This window comes from Rhinopithecus bieti, unplaced genomic scaffold (assembly GCF_001698545.2).
Source record: "Rhinopithecus bieti isolate Rb0 unplaced genomic scaffold, ASM169854v2 scaffold_13342, whole genome shotgun sequence".
Lineage (NCBI taxonomy): Eukaryota > Metazoa > Chordata > Mammalia > Primates > Cercopithecidae > Rhinopithecus > Rhinopithecus bieti.
This window is the reverse complement of record NW_016807690.1, coordinates 1,427,103-1,450,284: the sequence shown is the minus strand read 5'-3', so window position 1 is coordinate 1,450,284 and position 23,182 is coordinate 1,427,103. Positions and strand designations below refer to the sequence as shown.

Sequence of the window (23,182 nt, the reverse complement as noted above, 5' to 3'; positions counted from 1 at the left end):
TGCCAGTGAGATTACTTCATCAAACACATCACATGTATTATTAGTCACGTTTTTTTTTTCCTGTAGATGATTTCTAGGAATCCTCTGTTCTCCCGTACAAACAAACCAGAGCTGTCCGTTTGCTAAACTTTCTTTTTTTTTTTTTGAGACGGAGTCTCGCTCTGTCGCTGGGGCTGGAGTGCAGTGGCCGGATCTCAGCTCACTGCAAGCTCCGCCTCCCGGGTTCCCGACATTCTCCTGCCTCAGCCTCCCCAGTAGCTGGGACTACAGGCGCCCGCCACCTCGCCCGGCTAGATTTTATATTTTTTAGTAGAGACGGGGTTTCACCGTGTTAGCCAGGATGGTCTCGATCTCCTGACCTCGTGATCCGCCCATCTTGGCCTCCCAAAGTGCTGGGATTACAGGCTTGAGGCACCGCGCCCGGCCTAAACTTTCTATAGAGCTATCAATCTGAGTTAGCTTCAATACCTTCTTTCTTTGATGGGGTTTCTGTTTGCTGGATTCTGTATGTTTTCTTTGTTTCTTGGTTGGTGAAATTCATCCTCCAGGAACTTCATGAGAACGGATGCATGCGTAGAAAGTTAATTTTTTTGAAACCTTGCATACTTAAAAGTGTCTTTAGTCTGTCTTTGACTTTCATGTATACTTTGGCTGTGTATAGGAGTCTATGCTGAAAATTATTTGCCTTCTGAATGTAAATACATCTCTGAGTGTCAAGGGCTGATCTGGAGAATTGTAACCTATTTTTGATTCCCAATTATTTGTAGAAGATCTATGTTTGTTTTTCTGGATCTGGAAGCTTTTAGAATCCCTTTCATCATTCCTAGAGTTCTGAAATCTCATGACGATGTGTTATGCTGGAGGCTTTTTTTTCACCATTGTGCTGAGTGGGTCCTTCCAATCAGAAAATGCACGTCCTTCACCTCTGGGGCATTTTCGTATATTTCTTTTGTGCTTTCTTCCCCACCATTTTCTGTGTCTTCTCTTTCTGATTAAGTGTTGGAGTTTCAGGCCAGGTGTGGTGGTTCATGCTTGTAATCCTTGTGCTTTGGGAGGCCCAAGTGGGTGGATCACCCAAGCCCAGGAGTTCAAGACCAGCATGGGCAACATGGTGAAACCCTGTCTCTACTAAAAATACAAAAAATATTAGCTGGGCCTGGTGGTGCATGCTTGTAGTCCTAGCTACTTGGGAGGCTGAGGTGGGAGGATAGCTTGAGCCTGGGGGACAGAGGTTGCAGTGAGCCTTGATCACACCACTGTACCCCGTCTTGGGCTATGATCAAGAAAAGAGTTCCTAGATCAATTAATTTTTTAATATTTTCTTTCCTATTGTCCATTTCTATGTCTGTTCTGCTTTTTTTTTCTGAGAGATTATATTGATTTTTATCTTTCTGTCATTTTATTGAATTTATTTTGGATCTAGGTTTTTCCTGGTTCATTTTTCTCTTCAGAATTTTGCTCCTGTTGGTATTGGGAAGGGCTAGTCACCAAGGCAACATGTGTACAGAGACATTGGGGTCTACTGTTCCTTAAGCAGAGCTTTGACCAGTCACCACTCCCTGCCTTGGGGATACCTGGTGCCTCCAACTCCTGAGCCTTTCTGAGATTTTTATAGCATGAGTCGGCTTGTTTCTCTCTACCATCTTCCACTGTGAACAGTTGATAGCAGCCACACAGCTTTGCTGACTCCCTTGTACACTGTCCATCTTTCAAGATATTCATCAACATTCCTCACACACTACTATATTCATGACTATTTGCATTAACCTGTGGTTTTATACATTTTTTAAAATTCATTCATTGGTATTTTAGTGGCATTTCAGAAGTGGATAAATACATGTTTATATTCAATTTTCTATGTATAAATCAAAATTTAGTAATTCTTTACTAAAGATTTCACCAGGTCATCTGGTTACTATTCCTGGAGGAGAAGTCTCACTTTGAGTTCTGGTTCTAGACTTCCCTCACTTTCCTTTCTTCTTTTCTTCTCTCTCTCTCTTTGTTTTTTCCTCTGTCCTCTCCTTCTGTTCTGACTCATAGACAGGATCTTAACCAGTCCACACTATTTAGCTTCAGAATCTGTAGGCTACATCTAGTTTTTCTCAATTTCTTATTGTCACAGAATTATTGCTTACTTTTTTCTTATGAATTTTTTACTACTGTTTCTAAATAATTTCAGCTCCCTCTTTAAATCCTTCTGTGATAAAGATGATAATAGGGACAATGTTAGATATATTTATCTATCTTTATCTTGATAAATGTCTGTCAGAGCATGTATCTTGGTATACACTCTTAACGGGTATCAAGCCCTAAATGAAGCATGCTGTATAGATTATGTCTTTTAACTCACCCTATGGGCAAATTCATATTTATTTCTCCATTTTAAAGATAAGAAAACTAAAGCTTATAGAGTTGTAATAACTTGGACATATAGTTGGTGAGTTGTGAAATCTGGTTTTATACAATTTCTGACACCAGAGATGAGACTTGTGTCCACTATACTCTACTGCGTCCTCTTGATGGGAATTGATTTTAGACTAGAAACTGATCAAAATGTTATTTTGAACTATTAGATTTTCATTAGTTGCTAGAGGCACTTTCAAACAAGGATTGGATGCCTAATCATACCAGGAGTGCTCCTCTGGAAATGTCTACACAAGGGTTGGGTGGTCTTGGGTGAAGAATGTTGGGGGACATGGGGAGGTTCCTACATCTAGATGAAGCATAGTTCAAAATCCCATTTAAACTCTTCAAGTCTATGATTCTGACCATTTTGCTGTTAGGTCTCCCAACTATTAGGTTGCTGCTTAAAGTAATTGCAGTTTTGCCATTAAAAGTAATTGCAAAAACCGCAATTCTGTTCCCTATACATTGTGCATCAATGGGAAGTATGAAATAACTCTACCCTAAGGTGTATTTTAACATTCAATATTAAAAATAATAATAGGTATCATCTATTCAATGCTCACTATGTCCAGATATTGTGCTAAGGACTGTATAAACATTGTTTCACTTAATTCTTGTATCAGCCCTGATAAATTGGGCCATTATTATCATTCTAGACCAAAAAAATCCTGAATGTGTTGTGTTAGTCTGCTCAGGCTGCTGTAACAAAATGCCCTAGGCTTAACTAATAAAAATTTATTTTCTCATAGTTCTAGAGGCTGAAAGGTTCAAGATCAAGGTCAAAAAGGGTTGAATTTCTGATGAGGGCTCTTCCTGGCTTACAGGTAGCTGCCTTTTCACTGTGTCCTCAGATGGTGGTGAGGTATCTCTTTTTCTCTTCCTCTACTCATAAAGCCACCAATCCTATTGGATTACAACCCCACCTTTTTGACCTCACTTAATCTAAATTATCTCCTAAAAGTCGTATCTCCAAATACAATCACAGTGGGGATTAGAGCTTCAACAAATGAATTTCAGCGGACATCATTCAGTCCATAGCAGTGGTGGGCAATGCTTAGCTTGGCTTTAATGGAAAGATGATGCTATTAATGTTATTGAGACTTGAAAAATGTTTCACCTGGGAGGAGAACAGCCCTGTGTTCCCCCATGAAGAGGGTGGATAGATCATCTGTTGGACAATAGGACTGGCGCTGTCTCAGCATTGGCAGGAAGGGCCAACTCTCTTGTTGCTTTTCAAACAGCAGGAAGAATTCAAAAGGTTTTTGGGCTTTGAAGAAACCTGATCCTTTGTGGAGGGAGTCTGCATGATCTTGATAAAGGACTTCCTCAGGTTGTCTTTAGGAGAAACGTAGTCTCTTTAGTGTCTCTCTATCTCTACTTGTTTTTGGATCAGAGATGGCTTTAGTGTCAAACCTGTGTGTTCTTTTTCTTTTTTCTGTCTGCAAAACCAACCCTGTTCTCCAGAGGCTTTTTGTAACTTAATCCATTTCTTTTCCAGGAAGCTAAAGAAACTATTTCGAAAGCTGAAAGATGAGACAGAAGCTGGAGAAACTGACTCTGCCCATTCGAAACGTCCAGAGCAGTGGGACCTAGACTACAGCTTGGAACCCTACACAGGACTGACTCCGGAGTACATGGAAATGAGTGAGAACCCATGGTCCTGCCTGCCACTGGGGGCAGGTTCAGACAAGGGGTTTGTGGGGTTGAGGGGGGAGGGTACGGGATTGGGGAAAATGACTGGACAGCCTTTGCTTCTTCATGAGCTTCATGGCTATTCAATGTTCCCTTCAGTGCCACATGAATGGGGCAGAAAGAGACCTGGAAGGAGAACCTGGGGCAGCTCAGTCAACAGTTTGGTGGATACTTCTAGGATGATGTTCTCTTTTCCTTGGGACTCCTCTCCTCATCTATAAACTGAAGTTTGATCTCTCAGGCCCTTTCCCATGGTTTCGATTATTGATAAAGCTAAAAGGGAAATAGTAAAATCTGAAATTTAAAAATATAGTTTCCATGAAAGTCTTCCTTCATGGAAGATATCCGATGACACTTGCGTCAAGGATATCTACATTTTGACTTGGAGAATATAGGAGAGTCCCCTACTTTGATCAGATAAGGCTGGATAAGATGACAGCTTTTTAACAAAAGTTGGGTCTATTTCAGTAGGGAGTGAGAGGTGTATTTTAGTTGCAGAGCCTCTAGTTGTTTCGGATAAGGCTTGAAGGCAGGACACACATCAGTACAGGCTGATGGAGCACAATCATTTTAGATGTGGCTTGAAAACCGTGAGTTCTTTATTATGAGAAGGATCCCAGCTTAGGCCAGCTGCCTTTGCACTCTTGGCTACTTGACTATAATCCTGATCTTCTGTTGGGATGGATGTTTGAGAAGCCTCTTTCCAAGACTTGGAGCTAATGAATTAAAACCATAGGACATCTAGAGCTTAGGTATAAGCCAGGCACAGTGGCTCACCCTGTCATCCCAGAACTTTGGGAGGCAGAGGCAGGTAGATTGCCTGAGGTCAGGAGTTTGAGATCAATGTGGCCAACATGGTGAAACCCCATCTTTACTAAAAATACAAAAATTAGCCAGGAATGGTGGCAGGCACCTGTAATCCCAGCTACTCGGGAGGCTGAGGCACGAGAATTGCTTGAGCCTGCGAGACGGAGCTTGCAGTGAGCTGAGATTGTGTCACCCTACTCCAGCCTGGCCAACATAGTGAGAGTCTGTCTCAAAAAAATAAAATTAAATAAACAAATAAATAAATATCTTAGCTATAACATCTAAACACTCTAAACATTTACTTAATCTATGGATTATGGGGAACCATCAGTAAGATCCATCAAAAAAATCACTCAATGTTTAATTCAATACTTAGCATCATTGCACCTATCATTGTGTTTGCATACGACTTCTGCTCCCTTCACCTAGTCACTTGTAGCAGAGGGCCGTCAGTACCTTTTTGTGCACAGGATACCTCACTCATCATTTCTTTTTTTTTTAATACTTTAAGTTCTATGGTACATGTGCACAACGTGCAGGTTTGTTACATATGTATACATGTACCATGTTGGTGTGCTGCTCCCATTAACTCGTCGTTTACGTTAGGTATATCTCCTAAAGCTATCCCTCCCCGCCCCCTCCCCACAATAGGACCCGGTGTGTGATGTTCCCCTTCCTGTGTCCAAGTGGTCTCATTGTTCAATTCCCACCTATGAGTAGCATGTTTGGTTCGTTCTTGCGATAGTTTGCTGAGATGATGGTTTCAGCCTGCATCCGTGTCCCTACAAAGGCACGAACTCATCCCTTTTTTATGGCTGCATAATATTCCATGGTGTATATGTGCCACATTTTTCTTAATCCAGTCTGTCACTGATGACTTTGGGTGGTTCCAAGTCTTTTTTTTGGCTGTTGTGAATAGTGCTGCAATAAACATACGTGTGCATGTGTTTTTATAGCCAGCATGACTTATAATCCTTTGGGTATATCCCAGTAATGGGATCGCTGGGTCAAATGGTGTTTCTCGTTCTAGATCCTTGAGGATATAGCCAACTGTTATCCAGCAGTGTTGAACTAGTTACAGGTCCCACCAACATTGGTAAAATGTTCCTATTTCTCCACATCCTCTCCAGCATCTGTTGTTCCTGATTTTTTAATGATTGCCATTCTAACTAGTGTGAGATGTATCTCTTGTGGTTTGATTTGCATTTCTCTGATGGCGAGGTGATGAGAGCCATTTTTTCATGGTGTCTGTTGGCTGCATAAATGTCTTCTTTGAGAAATGCCGTTCATATCCTTTGCCCCTTTTTGATGGAGTTGTTTGTTTTTTTTCTTGTAAATTGATTGAGTCTTTATAGGTTCTGGAATTATACCCTTGTCAGATGGGTGACTGCAAAAATTTTCTCCTCATTCTGATAGGTGCCTGTTCACTCTGAGGGTAGTTTCTTTTGCTCTGCAGATGGGATCTAATTAAACCAAAGAGCTTCCTCACTCATCATTTCTAATGGACGTTCCTCCTATTCTGTTATAAGAAATTGCATGTGTATGTTAGCAGTGGAGTAATGGGCAGGGTCAAGATCAGATGGCCATGACAATGTTGTCCTAGCCCTGGGATGTCTACCATTCTAGGCAAAGTCTCAAGCTTTGTAATCTGAAACAACTCACCAGAGAAGAAACAATCATTGTGTCTGCTTCAGAAACAACAGACACAGAAAACATCAAGACCTGGTTTAAGGGAATGTGTAGCCCCTCTATGCTTTTCATGTTTGGCTAAGAGCTACCTCTAATCCCTCTCTGATGCTGTGTTTACGCAAAGGTGATTGCTCATATTTCAGATGCCAATTCTACATCTGCCATCGTCTCACCCAGAAAGAAAGAAAGTGCTGCCAGAGATCAGGACTTCCATTTGGGAAAGGGCTCACATTAGGAACCCCTGAGATCTGTCTGTCTGCCTCAACCCTCTGACCCCAGTGGTCACACCTCCGCGGCCACCAGTTAGCTGTGTGGGTTTCACATGCTTGTCAGCCTGTCTGTTCAGCTATTTCAAAGCTTCCTCTTTTGAGTGATCAGAGCAGAGACCCTAAATTTTTCTAGTTTATGTACATAGAGGTGTTCATAATAGCAAAGAATGCATTCCACCTAAATGCTCGTCAATGATAGGCTGGTAAAGAAAACATAGTCCACTGTGGACTACCATGCAGCCATGAAAAAGAATGAGTTCATGTCCTTTGAAGGAACATGGATGGAGGTGGAGGCCATTACTGTTAGAATACTAATACAGGAACAGAAAACCAAATACCGGATGTTTTCACTTTTAAGTGGGACCTAAACCATGAGAACACATGGACACACAGAGGGGAACAGCACACACTGGGGCCCTTCAGAGGGTGGAGGATGAGAAGAGGGAGAGGATCAGGAGAAAGAACTAGCAGGTGTTAGGCTTAATACCTGGGTGATGAAATAATCTGTACAACAAACCCCCATGACACAAGTTTACCTATGTAACAAACCTGCGCTTGCACCCATGAACTTAAGAGTTATAAAAAGAGAAATAAAACATTAAAATACAACAAAGAGGAGCAAAGACTCTTGAACCACACTTCCTGGGCTCAAATCCCAGCTTTTGGCCAACTAGCTGGATAACCATGTGTAAGTTATCCACTTGCCCTTATCAAGACCACTATGTGTCTCAGTTTACTTGCCTATTAAAAAAGATAATAATATCCACCTCATAGGATTGTTGTGGGTAGTGAATGAATTAGTATCTGTGAATAGAAGAGGGTCTTAGTGCTTAGTGCTAATATAGTTCTTAGAAGAGGGCCTAACACATACAAAAGCTGTGTATTACGTGTCCAGTGTTATTCCTCTTAATGGTCCTGAAGCCCGAGGAAGGCAGAGTTAGGGAAATATGCTCTACTTTGTCAGGGCTATGCCATTGAATACATATCTACCGTATTATTATGTGTTTAAACTTGGGTGCTTACCAAGAAATGAGAAGAGTGAAAAAAAAAAAGTAGCGCTAGAAGATTTACTTGGTGATTTTGGGAAGGAATTCACACCAAGATTGTAGAGAGTGAGATTCAGACCATAGACTGAAAAATCAGAAACAAAAACAAACCCCAAACCTCACTCCTTAAAATGAATAAAACAATCTTATACCTGGAATATTGAAAACAGAAGAGAACATATCTCCCAAATCCAACCTTGTAATTTTTTTTTTTTTAGCATTTTGGTGCTGTTTCTTAGACTCTTTTTGTTATGTACATGAACTTAAAAATAAAATTGTGATCTCACACATTTATTTTTTTATTTCCCATTATATGAATAAATATTTTAAGTTGTCACATAACATTCAAAATGAATAGCTGTGTAATAATCCCTTTAATAAGCGTGCCATAGTTCACTTACCTGTCTTCCAGTGGAGGCTTATTTAACAATTCTCCTGTATTTTAATCCTCTCATAAACACTATATTTGTGCATATAGTCTTTTATTTAGGGTATTATTTCATCCAGATAGATTCACATAGGTGTGATTAGGTATAGTCGTTGTATGGTTCTTGATTCATTTTACCAAATTGCTTTCTGAAAGAGTAAGAACAATTCACGTAGGCATGGGCAATATATGAGAATACCCTTTCAGTGAGTGTAAATCACTTAATATCCTGAATCCTCAAGTCAAGTGATATGAAAGAATTATCAGCGTATAGAAAGCTTGAGATTCCCAGCCCCCTATGCCACTCCATTCCACACTGTTGACCTGAATGTTCTAGACTCATTCTTAGCTTAGTTTTACATGGTGCTTCCTCTAGGAAGTCTTCCCAGGTCAAACCCTTTCCTCCTGAAAGAAATCATTCTTTGTTTCTGTCCTAGTATTGTGTTTGGTACACATGCTGATGGCATCTTACTGAATTATGGTAGTACTGCTTACATATATGTTCTTCAACAGACCCAGTCTAGGGGTGACTCTGAAGAGCAGTGGGTAGGGACCATGGCTTATTCATCTTCACAGCTTCCGGAGTCTAGCACGTTTCCTGGCATATAATGGACACTCCAGGCCAGGTGCAGTGACTCATGCTTATAAACCCAGCACTTTGGGAGGCCGAGGCAGGAGGATTGCTTGAGGCCAGGAGCTCAAGATCAGCCTGAACAACATAATGAGACGCTGTCTCTACAAAAAGGAAAAAAAAAAGAAAAAAAATAATAGAATGTAGTGTTGTACACCTATAGTCCTAGCTACTTGGGAGGCTGAGGTGGGAGGATCGCTTGAGCCCAGGAGTCTGAGGCTGCAGTGAGCCGATTGTGCCACTGCACTCCAGCCTAGGTGACAGAGTGATGCCCCATCTCTAAAAAAACAAAAACAAAACTCAAACACTTGGTATGTCTGATACACAGATGAGAGAATGAATGAATGAATGCGTGTATTAATGAGAGAAGGCTTCTTGACAGAGGTAACTCTATAATAATAACTTTACAAGACAAGTAAAGAATTTACATTTTCAAAGCAGGGCTTAATTGATGGTGAACTACAGATATTCTGAAGAGGTTTCCAGCTGTAAGGTGGGAGGTTGATTTAGTGATCCCAAGATCTCTTCCGATTCTGGAGATCTACATATAGATGATAAGAACAGAGAAGAGCGTTCCAAGGGAAAGGACTGGCAAGTGCAGCGAGTCTCCTGGCCATGAGTGACTGTTTGTTGTTGTTATTGTTTTGTTTTGAGACGGGGTCTTGCTACGTCACCCAGGCTGGAGTGCAGTGGAACTATCATGGGTCACTGCAGCCTGGACTTCCCAGGCTCAAGTGACCCTCTCACCTCAGCCTCCCTAGGAACTGGCACTATAGGCATGCACCACCAAGCCCAGCTAATTTGTTTGATTTTTTGTAGCCGTGAGGTTTCACTATGTTGCCCAGGCTGGTCTCTAACTCCAGAACTTGAGCAATCCTCCCATCTTGGCCTCTGAAATTGCTGGGATTACAGGCATGAACCACCACACCTGGCCACAAGTAACTGTTCACAAGGAGAAGCAAATGGTAGTCTTGAGGTATGGAGGGTTCAGATACAGACCTGGGATTAGTGGAGAACCCTGAAGACCGGACAGGTTTGCAGTTCACATCAGACCATACAGAGCAGTTGTAAAATCTTGGCCAGTGTGGTGACTGTGTACTCTTTGCTTGGGAAATTGGGCAGCAAGTGCAGAAGAGGGATAGTAAGGCTCAGGAGGAAAAGAGAAAACACAGGTGCAAGAATTCATTTATCAATTCATTCATCAAACATTTATTAAGCATCTAGAGGGAGGAGCAAATCTGGAGACCAGGACAGTCTCTTCAGCAGTTCAGGTTGTTCCTGATATTGATTGAGTCAACAACTCAGTTGATATTGATGCAGTCTTATCTGGAAGAGGAATCACACTGGATTGGTTCACAGAATTTCAAGCTGGATTGGTTCACAGAATTCTTTAGTCCATTTTGCTATGACTTTCAAGCTGGATTGGTTCACAGAATTCTTTAGTCCATTTCACTATGACTTTCAATCTTAAGAGACGTGTTTTAGAGACATGGCTATTTTATTTCATATTTTATTTAAATGTGAGGACAACGTGTTCTGGATTAGGTTTTGCTCCTCTCTTTTATCTCTGGACTATCCTTTTAACCCTTTAAGGACATACTTATTCTCAAGTACAAAGACTGGACTGCAGAATAACCCTCATCAAAGTTCATTGAACAGCTAAGTGTGGTGAGGGGTGGGTGCTGCCGTTGACCCACTGAGCTTTTGAACCTAACCCTGCTGCATGCTAGCTACATGACTCTGGTTTTGAGGCTTAAAGTCAGCCAGGCCCAATTCTCCCATCTGAAAAGTAGGTTTGATGATCATAGCGCCTACCTCATAGGACTATTCTGGGTATCAGCTGATGCATGAAGAGTGGTAAACAGTGCTTCCACATGTAGACTCTCAATGAACATTGGCCACCGTTGTTATTGTCCAGAGTTCAGTTTCTCTCAAATCTACAAAGTTTTTGACTTAAAACAGCTTGAAGCTCCTGAATATAGTGATCTCTGGAGGTTCTTCTTATACCGTGAGTGTAGGCTGTGCCCTAATGGTTAAAGAATGAGGGTGCCAGACCCCAAGGCACATCGAAGAATCGGAAGCCTGAGCTCTAAACACTCCAAGATGTTTGTCCTTTCAGTAAACTCTTAAGCCCTCAGGGCTCTATTGACAAGTCTGGATTCTCCAATGGGCTCTTTTTGTCATCTGTTTATCTAAAACCCACAGGCTTTTGTTCCTCTAGTCATCCAAAAAAGAATCGCTATTATAATCCTGCCTCAGGAATTCAATTATCTCCCTTAGAACCTTCCCCCAGCTTCTTAAATGCAACCACAATTTTGAGCCCCTTGGGCTATTACTGTGGGTGATGAGATGAATTTCTTCTGTCATTCATTCACACAGTCAGGAGAGCAGGTCTGATTTTTCTTGGTCACGAGCTTATATCCTGTCAAACCCTCACAGAAAGGGAAGTGCCTCAGTGATGGCATGTTTACTTATTCATTTATTTGGAGTAAAAGCCAGTTAATTATTTTGAAAGGCAAAGGGCCCCCAGTCTCTCCTGCTCTCTGGAAGTGTGCACCAAGGCCTGTAGAAATCACTGTGCCAGGGAAATGCATGGGGCAGGTTCTCCTGGGAGACCAGACATTAAAGCTCTTGCAGCCGCATTCAAGTTGTGTCCTGAAATGGCAAGTCTGAGCTTCTGGGTTCAGGAAGAACGTCTGTGGACTGGTGTGGATCCTGTCTTAATCTCCATGACTACTTTCTGACTTTGCATCAACCCTCACTGGGGAGAGTTTCTATGTGTGGCTACTTAACTCGCTGACTTTGCCTCTAGTGAGAATTTTGGATTCTTATTTGAACCCTCACCATTTCTCCTTGGAATCACTGCAAATGCATCCTAAGTTGACTCCCTGTTTCTTTTTTTACTCCTTCTACCTTTCCATCTTGCTTTTTAGAACGGCTTTTTAAAAATGCAAACCAGATTGTATTCATTTTTCTACTTAAAATCCTTCAATGCTACTGACTTCTTTTCAGATCAAGTTCACACACCCAGTGCAGCAGATGAGGGGGCATCCCGAGCTGGCTCTTGTTTTGCATCTTCTTGCAGGCCCGTCTGCGTGTGTCTGGTTATCTCACACTTTCATGTCCAGTTTGCCTGTGCCATGTCGTCTGCCTGTGACTGCTTGCTAAGTGTTGCAGCCTCAGACACATTTGCTCCTGGTACGATTTTCTCATTCTCCCATCCTCAGTTTTTCTCTTCCTCTCTTCTCCTGTACCTGCACCCTTTCAAATATGCTTTGGGGACAGAGACAGTGTCTTATTCCTTTCTAGTCACAACACTCAGCATGGGTACTAGAACCTAATAACTCAATGAAATAATTATCAAATGAATGGCCCCTTAAGTCCTTTTCCTTCACTGGTAGAGAAATAGAAGCCCTCGCTTCTCTTGATCCCATGACTGTGGGCCACCTTCTTCACTGTGGACATATTTGTGTAATTTTTAATATGCGATAATTTTAGTTTTCTAAGACCAAAGTGAACCATGTTTATTATCAGAGTTTCCCTCAAAGAAAAGTCACCTCTGATTTTAATTTATTCCTTTCCCTTAAGGGGTCAAGTCATTAGTGTCAGTGGACAGGGTGAGATGACCTCTTTCAGACTTGGTTCTGACCTCCACTCCAAGGCCACATCCCTCCCTCTGCAGTGACGCCCCTCCTGCCCTGCCCCGGGGCAGTGCTGTGGTGTCTGCACTGCTGCCGGGCACTGGGGACATGGAGACAACAGACATGCCTGTGCCTTCCAGAGTTTCAGGGTCTGGTGTGAGAGAGAAATACATGAAGGAGCTCAGGGAACTTCACCCCAAAGTATGACTCCCTGGCATGGTCAGTATTTTGATTTAAAGATCCTAGAGATGAACAATGCTAAAGGAGATTTTTCCCCTATCTACGTAAAGACCAGTCAGACCCAACAAGGAGAACAGTTTCTCCCACCCTTCTCTCAATCCTCTACCTCTCCCAAAACACAGACTGAATTTCCCTTAGCTGCCTAAAAGTCTGGACCTACTAAAGAAAAGAACAATGACTTCCGATCCCTTCCCTGAGTTTTCATGAACTGAACCCACATTGCAGGAAAGAAGACTAAAGTCGGTCAACAAACCTGGACAGACTTTTGTCACAAATCATTGTCTGCTCTGCAGACCCAGTAGACTTTGCCCCAAACCATGGCATGTTCTTTAAGCCTATGAAATTCCCCTGAAATCACTATCCCCCTAAAATCATCCACACTTCCCATGCCCTTTCCCCTGAGAAGCAGGGTATGTAAGCACCTGTACTACACTGGGATAGTGGGCAGTCACTCTGTGATTTTCCCCGTGTGCATAGCAGTCATAAATTGGTAGTTTTGGTTTTGTTGTGAGACCGTTTCGCTCTTGTTGCCCAGGCTGGAGTGCAGTGGCGCCATCTTGGCTCACCGCAACCTCTGCCTCCCAGGTTCAGGTGATTCTCCTGCTTCAGCCTCCCGAGTAGTTGGGATTATAGGCGTCCCCACCAAGCCTGGCTAATTTTTTGTATTTTTAGTAGAGACGAGGTTTCACCATGACCAAGTCTCGAACTCCTGACTGTCATGCGTGTCCCCGTGTGAAGAGACCACCGAACAGGCTTTGTGTGAGCAATACAGCTTTTTAATCACCTGGGTGCAGGCGGGCTGAGTCCAAAAAGAGAGTCAGCGAAGGGAGATAAGGGTGGGGCTGTTTTATAGGGTTTGGGTAGGTAAAGGAAAATTACAGTCAAAGGGGTTGTTCTCTGGCGGGCAGGAGTGGGGTCACAAGGTGCTCAGTGGGGAGCTTTTGAGCCAGGATGAGCCAGGAAAAGGAATTTCACAAGATAATGTCATTGCTTAAGGCCATTTTCACTTCTTTGGTGGTGGAATGTCATCGGTTAAGGCGAGGCAGGGCATTTGCACTTCTTTTGTGATTCTTCAGTTACTTCAGGCCATCTGGGTGTATACGTGCAAGTCACAGGGGATGCGATGGCTTGGCTTGGGCTGAGAGGCCTGACACTGACCTCAGGTGATCTGCCCGCCTCGGCCTCTCAAAGTGCTGGGATTACAGGTGTCAGCCACCACGCCTGGCGGCTAGTTTTTTCTCTGATTAATCTGCCTTATTGTGAGTTGATTTTTCAGCAAACCTTCCCAGGACAAAGGGGAAATTCCGTTGGCCCCATATGGGCAAACAGTAACAAGAAAGGACCTACTGTTCTAGAAAATAGTTCGCCTAGTGATGCGTGCTGCAGAGGCTAGGTCTTTGCAGCTTCTGGTTGATCGGCAGAAAGGTGTTCTCAAAGGTCACCTGCTCTCCTCATTCTTTTGGCCTTGTCTATGGGTTTTAGAAACTACCTACTGAGGCGGAGCAAACTCTGAACTGGATGCAGGAGGCTCTTCTCCCGCTTACTGCCCCACACTTGTCCTGAGACTTCAGACAAGGCAGGGAAGGCCCCAGACGAGAATCCACTTCAGGGAAAACATTTCTAAGCCTTTCTGCCTGCAGGCTGCATCCCCTTGACTCTTTTCTGAGTTCTCTGCCACATTAATGGCCCCACCATCCTCCAGGCCCCTGGCTGAGAAATCTAACATCACTGCTCATTCTCCGTTCTGTCTCCATACGCCTCCCATCCAGTGGGCTTGCTGTGCCAGCGATCTTCCCTCTAGAGCTGGGGTGTCCAATCTTCCGACTTCCCTGGGCCACATTGGAAGAAGAATTGTCTTAGGTCCCCCATAAAATACGGTAACATTAATGATAGCTGATGAGCTAAAACAATGCAAAAAAAAAAAAATCTCATAATGTTTTAAGAAAGTTTACGAATTTGTGTTGAGCCACATTCAAAGGTGTCCTGGGCCATAGGCGGCCCACGGGCCAGGGGTTGGACAAGCCTGCTCTAGGGTGTCTTAGGAATCCGCTCTGTCTGCTCCGCCTCCTCCCTGGTGCTTTTTTTTTTCTTTCTAAAGTACATCCTCAACACAGTCACTTGCAGCCACCACCGTCTTGCCACTGCCTCATTTATTCCTTCTGAGGTGTAATGTTGGTCATATCCCTCCAGTGTCCAAAAACCATCGGGGTCCCGTGCTCCTAGCGAGGCCCTCCCAGAGCATCCTTCCCCTGTATTCAATCCTAGGTCCTTCTCCATGTCCTGTGGTCCAGGGAAGTGAATCCTCTGACCCTACAGCTTCTTCCTGCCCTGCCTGTCCTGAGTGCTCTCCCGGCCCTGGACTTGCCTGCGCCTTCTCATGCACGCATCCAAAGCCAACTCTCATGTCACTGCTCCTTGCCACCTCCCGCTTCCCCCTGCCCCACCGGATTTTAGACAAACTGTCTCCTAAAATAGAGATGCCTTTGGTAATTAATTTCCTAAGGGCAGATTCTTCAAATGGCAGGGCCTTGCCCAGCACCGCCCCCTGGGGCATGAGCACTAAAAACATATTGGGTAAGCCTGTAAAGGGGGTCACTGAATACATGAGTGTATCATTTATGTCTTCAGCTTTCTCTTATCTAGGCTAACAGAAGCTCACTTTCTAGTGATGCTGAACCGCGGTCAATTCTCATTTCTTTATGGGCTGATAATCCAGTGAGTGGATTATCAAGAGAGGTGGTTATCCTTGTTTCTCTTTCTCCTCTTCCTCCTTCCCTGTCCCCCTCTCCTGCCACCCCTTTGCTTCCTCTGCCTCTCCTCTCCTCTCTCATCCCAGGCCTATTAAGCACTCCTTTCTAGCGAGTAAGCCAGGGAAATAAGAGAAGGTGTAATGTGAACCCATCCCTGCGGTTCAGAGATAGCAGCTCTGGGGACTAGCTTGGTGGGAGAGAAGACTGAAGTCCACAGCAGATGTCAAAATCTCATTGGGGGCAGCAGTTTCTGCCATCTCCATGGATGACTAAGACTGGGCGGTAGTCACCATATCATTACTTCTGATTTCTCCACACCCTTGTGTTTGAAGTAAAAGCCCCTTCACATCTGCTGCCTCTTTTGTCTTTAGATGATCACTGTAGGCAGAGTGAGTGTCTCTCCTTCCCATGCTTCCAGGGTGTCAGGTGAGAGTCAGGTGCAAATCTAGCTCAGTTTCTATCCAGCAGTGTGCCTTGGCATGACGTCGTAATCAGAGGTGAGCGTTCTCCTTCCCATGCTCCCAGGGTGTCAGGTGAGAGTCAGGTGCAAATCTAGCTCAGCTTCTATCCAGCAGTGTGGCCCTTGGGGCATGACGTCGTACAATCTCCCTGTTCCCTTTTTTTTCCTGGGAATTAGAGGGAATTAGACCAGAGAATGAGTTTTTCCCTGCAGTGATGCAACCCACTGGTCTGTGGTCAAAACCAGTTGTGCAGTGTGTCACAAGTAATGCACCACTGCCAATGTTTTAGAAATACAAGGTAAAACAGAGTCAGTGCCACCCTCACTTTCTTAGATTTCTAAATGTTTTTTGTTTTTTGAGGAAGGGACATTTCAGCACGCACAAATGGAAGTGCAGGTCATCATTTGTCATTGAGTGTCTTGACAAGAATAATAAGTTTCAGATCACGAGACCAGCTGACTTTCAGGGTGCCTTCCAGTGGTGACATCGTGGTTCATACATCCTCGTTGAGCAATGCACCTCGAAAGTCAAGAGGCCCAGGGTGGTGTGAGTTGCCTAAGGTCACCCAGATGACTCACTAGTGGAATTGAGGCTAGAGCTCCTTTCCAGACCATTCCATGGGAGACTGTCTTCAAGACCTATAGGAACTTGGGCTTCTGTGGAAGGATGGAATGAAGTGAGGTTTCCTCCTTCCTTCCCAACTGGCTAGACCTCCCCAATTCCAAAAGGGCCCGTGTCTTGGACTTTGAACAAAAATGAGAACCATGAAACCAAAGCTGCCCACCGCCTCTGGTGTGCTTGACATGGTGATCCCCGGCCCAGCTCTCAGCTGTCAGCCTCTTTCCCTGAGATCCCCAGGACCACCCATGCAGACAGGAAGTACGCTGAGCCCACTCTAGGCCTGTCAGTAGGAATGGTGGGGCAGGTCATCAGCCGAGGGAGGCAGCAGGGGGAGATGTATTATATTTACATTTTCCTAAATTGAGCTGGAACCTGGGCTGGGGCCCAGCAGGCTTGGGGGAGGGGCCGCGAGGTGAAGGGAGGCTGGGATCAGCCTGAGGAGGGGCGTGGGGTGGGGAGCCCCTCGAGCCGGTGGGTGTGGGGATGGGCTGGCTCCAGACAAAGGGAAACCTGAGAGTGAGGGATTAAGCTGGAGAAACCTGGGAGGGGAGTAGCGCGGGCTTTCGAGGGAATCTCCAATATCAAACCTTTTCCAGAAGGGAAGGACTTCAGGGATCATCTCCCACTCCCCCATCTCAGAGGGGAGGAAAGAAAGCTGGCCCAGGAGTGGGCCACGGCATCCATCATCACTGTCCCCTGCCCCAAAACGGGGCTTCAAGGCTCCCTTGCTGCAGGCCTCTCACAGCCCTGTTGTGGGGTTTTCCTCAGGGCCTGGTGAGAGGAAATTCTTCCTTTGCTTTAAGAGCTGCAAGCTTAAGTTCTCTGGACACTTGCAGCCATTTGACTTTTCCTACTGAGCAGAAAGACATAGGCCCAAGTTTAATCCCATAAGAGTTTAGTGACAAGTCCCAGAAGAATCTCTTGGTAAAGTGTTATCACCATGTCATTCAGATAAATAAATGATGCAATTGTCAGTTCTTCTCATCTGAAGACCAATGGCCCAGGGTCACGATACTCACTACATTGTGATGGAAGCTTCTTGAGGGTGAGATGTGTGTCTTATTGATTCACAGTACTTAACCGCAAGGCCTGGCGTACAGGAAGTGCTCTATGAATGTTTCCCTAAGAAGCAGGAATGAAAGAAGTGATCCTGTAGTGAGGACCTTCTGGGCTGGGTGGGGGTGGGGACGGGCTGTCATTTGGACTCTGCAGACATGACCTTTCATGAAGACTCTCCAGACATCCTTGTGCTATTGATGTAGTTGGGGCCTACTCCACCTCTTGCAGTGCGAAGTCTCCTTATTTTCACGTGCTAGTAATTAGGGAATGCGGTCCTCCTTAGAGCAGGTCTCCTGTAACAGCGTAAATTGATGAACTTATACAATTATCTGGATAGTTCAGGAAAACTACCCCAAATGTTAGACAACTACTGCCATGATAGTGCTTTATAGCAAGTACCCCAAAGTCCCAGTGACTTAAAACGGAGACAGAGAATCAAAAACAATGAAAATGACAGGCTCTGGTACTGAGTTCCCTGCCTGACAGTGATCAGGTGAAAGTGGCCACTTATTAAAGGAGTAGAACAGCCAGAGCTTCAGATGGAGGGACAGCTTAGGTGACACCACTTTCTTTTCAACTCTGATATTCTTCGATTGTGGATGGCAAAGACTACAACGGGTAATTTCCAAATTTCCAACAGAGGCTGGATGTAAGTGATCGGATTTTCTAGAATACCTGAGAAACCATCAGCACGGAAGGCCCACGTATTCTATCACAAACAACTCCAAGTGTGTGTGTGCCACAAGCCAATGGCTCAGAGAACCAGGAAATTCCTTTCCCTGGGCCATCCTGTTAACACACACTGAGTCATTCCACTGGATAATGAGGCTCCTGCCATCTTCTCCAAATGGTGTTTAAACACAATTGAGGCAGCATCCAGGAGCTGCTTCTAGCGTTTCTGGGAAGTAGATTGAATCCCAGGTCATTTCTCTCCTTTCGCTGCTGAGGCATACATTGCTTGGTGTTACCTGCACTAGACTCCCTCCCCATGCATACTTAAGAAAAAAGGCAAAAGTGTATCTGGATACCACAGCCCTCGGTGTACCACAGAAGGCTTCTGGGATGCAGAAGATGCCTAGTCAGTGCTTGAGGAGGGAGAGAAGGAATGCAGGGAAGGCAGTCTTTTAGTTTAAAACTTATGAAGAACTGTACTGCTGCCCCATTTCTCTTCTTACTGTAACAACCAGGAAGCTCGGAGTAAACATTACTGCTCAAACATAGCAGCATTGTGGTTCCCAAAGTTTGCTTACTGGTTTTGTCCTCTTTTCTGTGCTCCTTATTTCCTTTTTCTAAAACCCTATAAGCCTCATTTTATTTTCATTTTGTTCACTTTTGCGCAAACCTTTTGGGAAGAGGTAGAGGAAAAAGAATAAAGCAAAACAAGGTCCTCAGTAATGATTTGTTGCTGGGGAACTTCTTTCCAGTCATGACTGGTTTCATGGCCCTTTCAAACTCACACACTACATTACCACAGTCCAAATGAGAGGATGGAGGGACGGGAGGAAGGAGGAATGAAGAATTGTCCTTCACACTCCCGTCTTGCAGGTGGATAATGTAAACAAGACTGAGAAAGCCAGACCATTCATTTGTTCTTTCCGTAAATATTTACTGGAAGTTCACCAGTCTGTCCTCCAGGAAGTGAATCAGTAGATCTTGCCAACTCAAGTCTCCCTAGCTTTGATGTGGGGCTGGAGAAAAAGCAGGGACTGAGTCTCCTTTAAACACAAAGAAATGAAGAAAACTTGGAGCCAGACGTGCCTTGCTGGTCTGTCCCAGCGTTGCATTGCCTTGCATGCGGTAAACTCTTCCTACCTAAGCTGTGACTTCAAGCCTGTCCCTTCCTGTTATGACTTCCCAGGCTTTCTGAATCAGTCCCGATCCATTGTGTAAACCCCCAGGTGACTCCATGCGGACTGAAAGGGAATTCCACGTATTGTCTTTATTTCCTAAGTATTTTTTTTTGTGAATTTGGATCAGTGAATTTGCAGGAACGACCTTAACTATCAACCATATAGCGAATCTTCATGTGCTCCTTCTACTTGTTCTTCACGTGGAACCCAGTGACGAGTGGTGCAAAGCCTCCATGGGTCTGCTGGTGAGAGTCAATTACTTCTGCCCAGCGTTCTACAGCACTGTTAATGCTGGCATTTTGTTCTCGCCACGTGAGGCTGTCAAGGATTGTTTCCATGCCCGTCTTCCCCACAGCATACCCTGAGCTCTTGGAAGGATGCCACAGTAATCTGCTCATCCTTGTTTTTTAGCAATGCAGATGGTCTCCAGTATATGGAATGTGCTCAATAAATGCTTGCTGAATGAATGCATGAGTGAGTGGATGGTGAGTGATGGACATTGAGAACTCTCTTACGTTTCTATCAAGGCTTCACCATTTTTCTAAGCGGTGGAGGCCCGTGCTGAGGATCTATAATAGCTCGTGCCTTTTCTTCTCACTGTCTTTTCCAATTTGTGTGTTCAGTCGACACTTGCAATTCTTTTTATGCCGGATGTTGTCAGCCCAAAGGAGAGTTGACTTCCCTTGCTCTTGGGAAAAGGGAATCCCCGGGCACAGCCTAAAAATATGGACTGATGAAATAAGCAGTGATGACCTTCCCCTGCTGTGCTCTTACATGAGTATATATTAATGGGCTGTTTCTAGCAGAATCTTTCACTTAGTGTCTCCTGAGTGAGAAGACAAGCTCATACCAGTGTATCCTTCCCTGATTCCCTTGCATTGCTTATTAATGGCTCACAAAAAGGAAGATTCTTTTTTTCTTAAGCATTTCAGTTATTTTTAATTAAAGAAAAACATCCTTCTCCAAGGGCAACAAAGTGAACTGAATGTTGGAAGGAAGCTGAGTGTGGGTTTCTCGCAAGCTCTTGTTCCAAAACCTGGCATTGAGGAGAAAGGGCCCTCCCGGAGCTCTGGGGAAGGTTGGCGCAGCACAAGGGTTCATTTCGTGGGACAGGCAGAGCCGCCAGCCCACACATGGTCACGGGATTGGTTCGAGTGTGTTCTAAGGCAACTGCCATGTGCCAGTGTGTTGACATGATCGACATTAATATTCTTGGGGAGGGGGCATTAAATTGAGGAATGACACAGGGAGCCAAGAGAGTGGCTTATTCATTTGGATTCTGAATCACAATCAGGAAATAGTGGTTGTCTGGTGCAACCATAATTTCATTTTTCTTGGAGCAAATTCAAAGGAAGTTGAGATCGTTCTGGGGGTCAGTTTCATGCATGGTACTCCATGCCTTCAGGATGAAGCTGTGCATGAGGCTGGCACACTGTGTGGTGGTGAGGTTGACCGTGGTGCTCTTGATGGAAATGCCGTCTCTGTTCACCATGATGATTCTCTGCACTCCCCTCTGGCTCTGAAGTCACTTCAGTGTCTCCTCCGCCTCTGATATTTACGACCGATCCGGTAGTCCTGCATTGCCAACACTCAAAAAGGAGAATTCTTAAGCCCCCAGTATTCAACTTCTTTAAGCAGACTGTGTTGATTTTATTAAACAATAGAAAGCGTTTTTTTAAAAAAAAAGAAAAAGAAAAAAAAAAACCTGTAATCATTTTCATTAGAACTGGACTCTCCCAACCAACTGTTTTTACTACAACTTTCTTCAAAGTCTTCCGTGCAGATTGCAGCAATGAGAATTGCGACGTAGAGGTGTTAATACTTCAGGTCTACCTTTCTTTTCACCATCATCAAGTGCAGTGCTCTCAGTTCACACACTTTCACTTTTGGCCTTGTGTGTGTGTGTGTGTGTGTTTCACAACTGGTGAAAATAAGGTCAGATTTGTGAACCAGATACTCTTTGAGCATCTGCTATGTAATAGCCACCACAGAAGATGGTGAGTGAGGACTTAGAAAAGAATCAAACAAGACTCCTGGTCTCAAGGAGCTTTCCATCTAGGGAGCAGGTCAAATAAACAGAGAGGCACGTGCAAGGCATTATGGGAGTAAGGATGAGAGATGCCCAAGGCACCCAGTTCCACCTGGGTGTGCTGGTGGGAAATGGAGGTGCAGAGGAGTCTTCATACAGAAGGTGAAGTTTGAGTTGAGCCTGAGAGATGAATAGCATCCCACTCAGCAGTCAAGAAAAGAAGGAAAATTACAGACAATAGTGGCATGTACCAAGGCTCAGAAATGTAGAATTCATGGTGAGTTTGGGGAAGTACAAATGGTTTTGGAATGGTTGGAAGGCAGGCGGAGTTGATCGCCAACATACTTGCTAAATATTTGCCCGTAGCACAGAATATGGGTTGGGAGGAAATGGGTCTGGATATGTTCACTGAAAAATTTTAAATAAATGAGTGAAAAATCAGAATTGTATTCCATCAAAATCTTCTCCACCAGTCCTGGCAAGTCCATTCATTTTATCTCCTATACTGTTTGTGTTCTCTAAACAGATTGCCCTGAAACCTCCTTGCTGAATGTTGTCCTGGTTATTTTAACCTAAACTCAGGAAATCACTGATACGGGAAATGTCTCCAACATCAGGCAGTGTAGGGCTGATGATTATTCTAGAAGATCCTTGGCAGCTGAAGGGTGAGAAGAGAAAACGAATGGGGTTTGCATGGAGGAGTTCCCAGCCTTTGAGCTCAGCATTACTGGAGCATTTTACAGCAGGCTTTGTAAAGATTTCGTTGAAAATCAACTCAAAGTTTTCTCTCTAATTGGCTTGGCCCGGTTTAATCTGTTATTGGTCAGGCCGAGCTGGCTTCTATTATGCAGCACACTGAGGATTTCTGGTGTTGCTCTTATCCTAATGGAGGCTTGCTGCTTTTAGAAACAAATCTTGGTGTTGGCAAAAGCCGGTATCATGGTATCCTCTGAAGTAAGCCCAGAAGGACTTCCATCTGATACAGCATTTTAGACCTTTGACTAAAAAGAGCAAACCTTGGATTTGGAATTTGCATGCTAGGGAGTTATGGTTTTATGTTTTATTCTCCCCCAAATAGAACAAAACTTCCTATTTGTTTCTGCCTCTTTGGGTTGAATCCTGGCAATGCTCAGGTTACCCAGTCTGAGCAAGCAGCACCTGCAGCAATGGGACGTCTGCAGAGAGGGCCTATTCTTGGCCCAGGATACCGTGGAGTAACACCAGAGGAGGGGACAGGAGGATCTTGTCACTTCAGGTCCAGCATTGCTGGGCCCGGTCTCTTGAGACCATCCAGTGCTGAATATAGAGACTTAAATGGTGAGGGGAAGGAGGAGGAACATTTTGTTATGGGACTGGGGTAATTAACAGGAGCTGTTAGAGAGCATCGAGCCAGCACTGGAAGATGTTTGTGTGGACAGAAGAGGGACAACAGAGAGTCCATGTCTGGAGAGTTTGTGAATGTAAAGAAGCAAACCAGCAGGGAAGCCGTAGAAGACAGCATTCATGTCTGCCTCTGGAGTTCATATGACGAGAGAAGAGGAAGTGGAGAGTCCCATTTTCCCTA

General features: G+C 44.3%; 1 protein-coding gene and 1 pseudogene across 1 annotated transcript in view; one reads left to right on the top strand and one right to left on the bottom strand.

The window, feature by feature from the left end:
- Positions 1–23,182, top strand: part of ANO2 (anoctamin 2) — a 288,476-nt gene that overhangs the window by 246,469 nt on the left and 18,825 nt on the right. Inside the window, exon 17 of the mRNA XM_017883353.1 lies at positions 3,905–4,050. Within this exon, the coding sequence (XP_017738842.1) occupies positions 3,905–4,050 (146 nt within the window). The remainder of the gene's footprint in view (positions 1–3,904; positions 4,051–23,182) is intronic.
- Positions 20,854–21,141, bottom strand: LOC108536488 (dynein light chain roadblock-type 1 pseudogene; annotated as a pseudogene).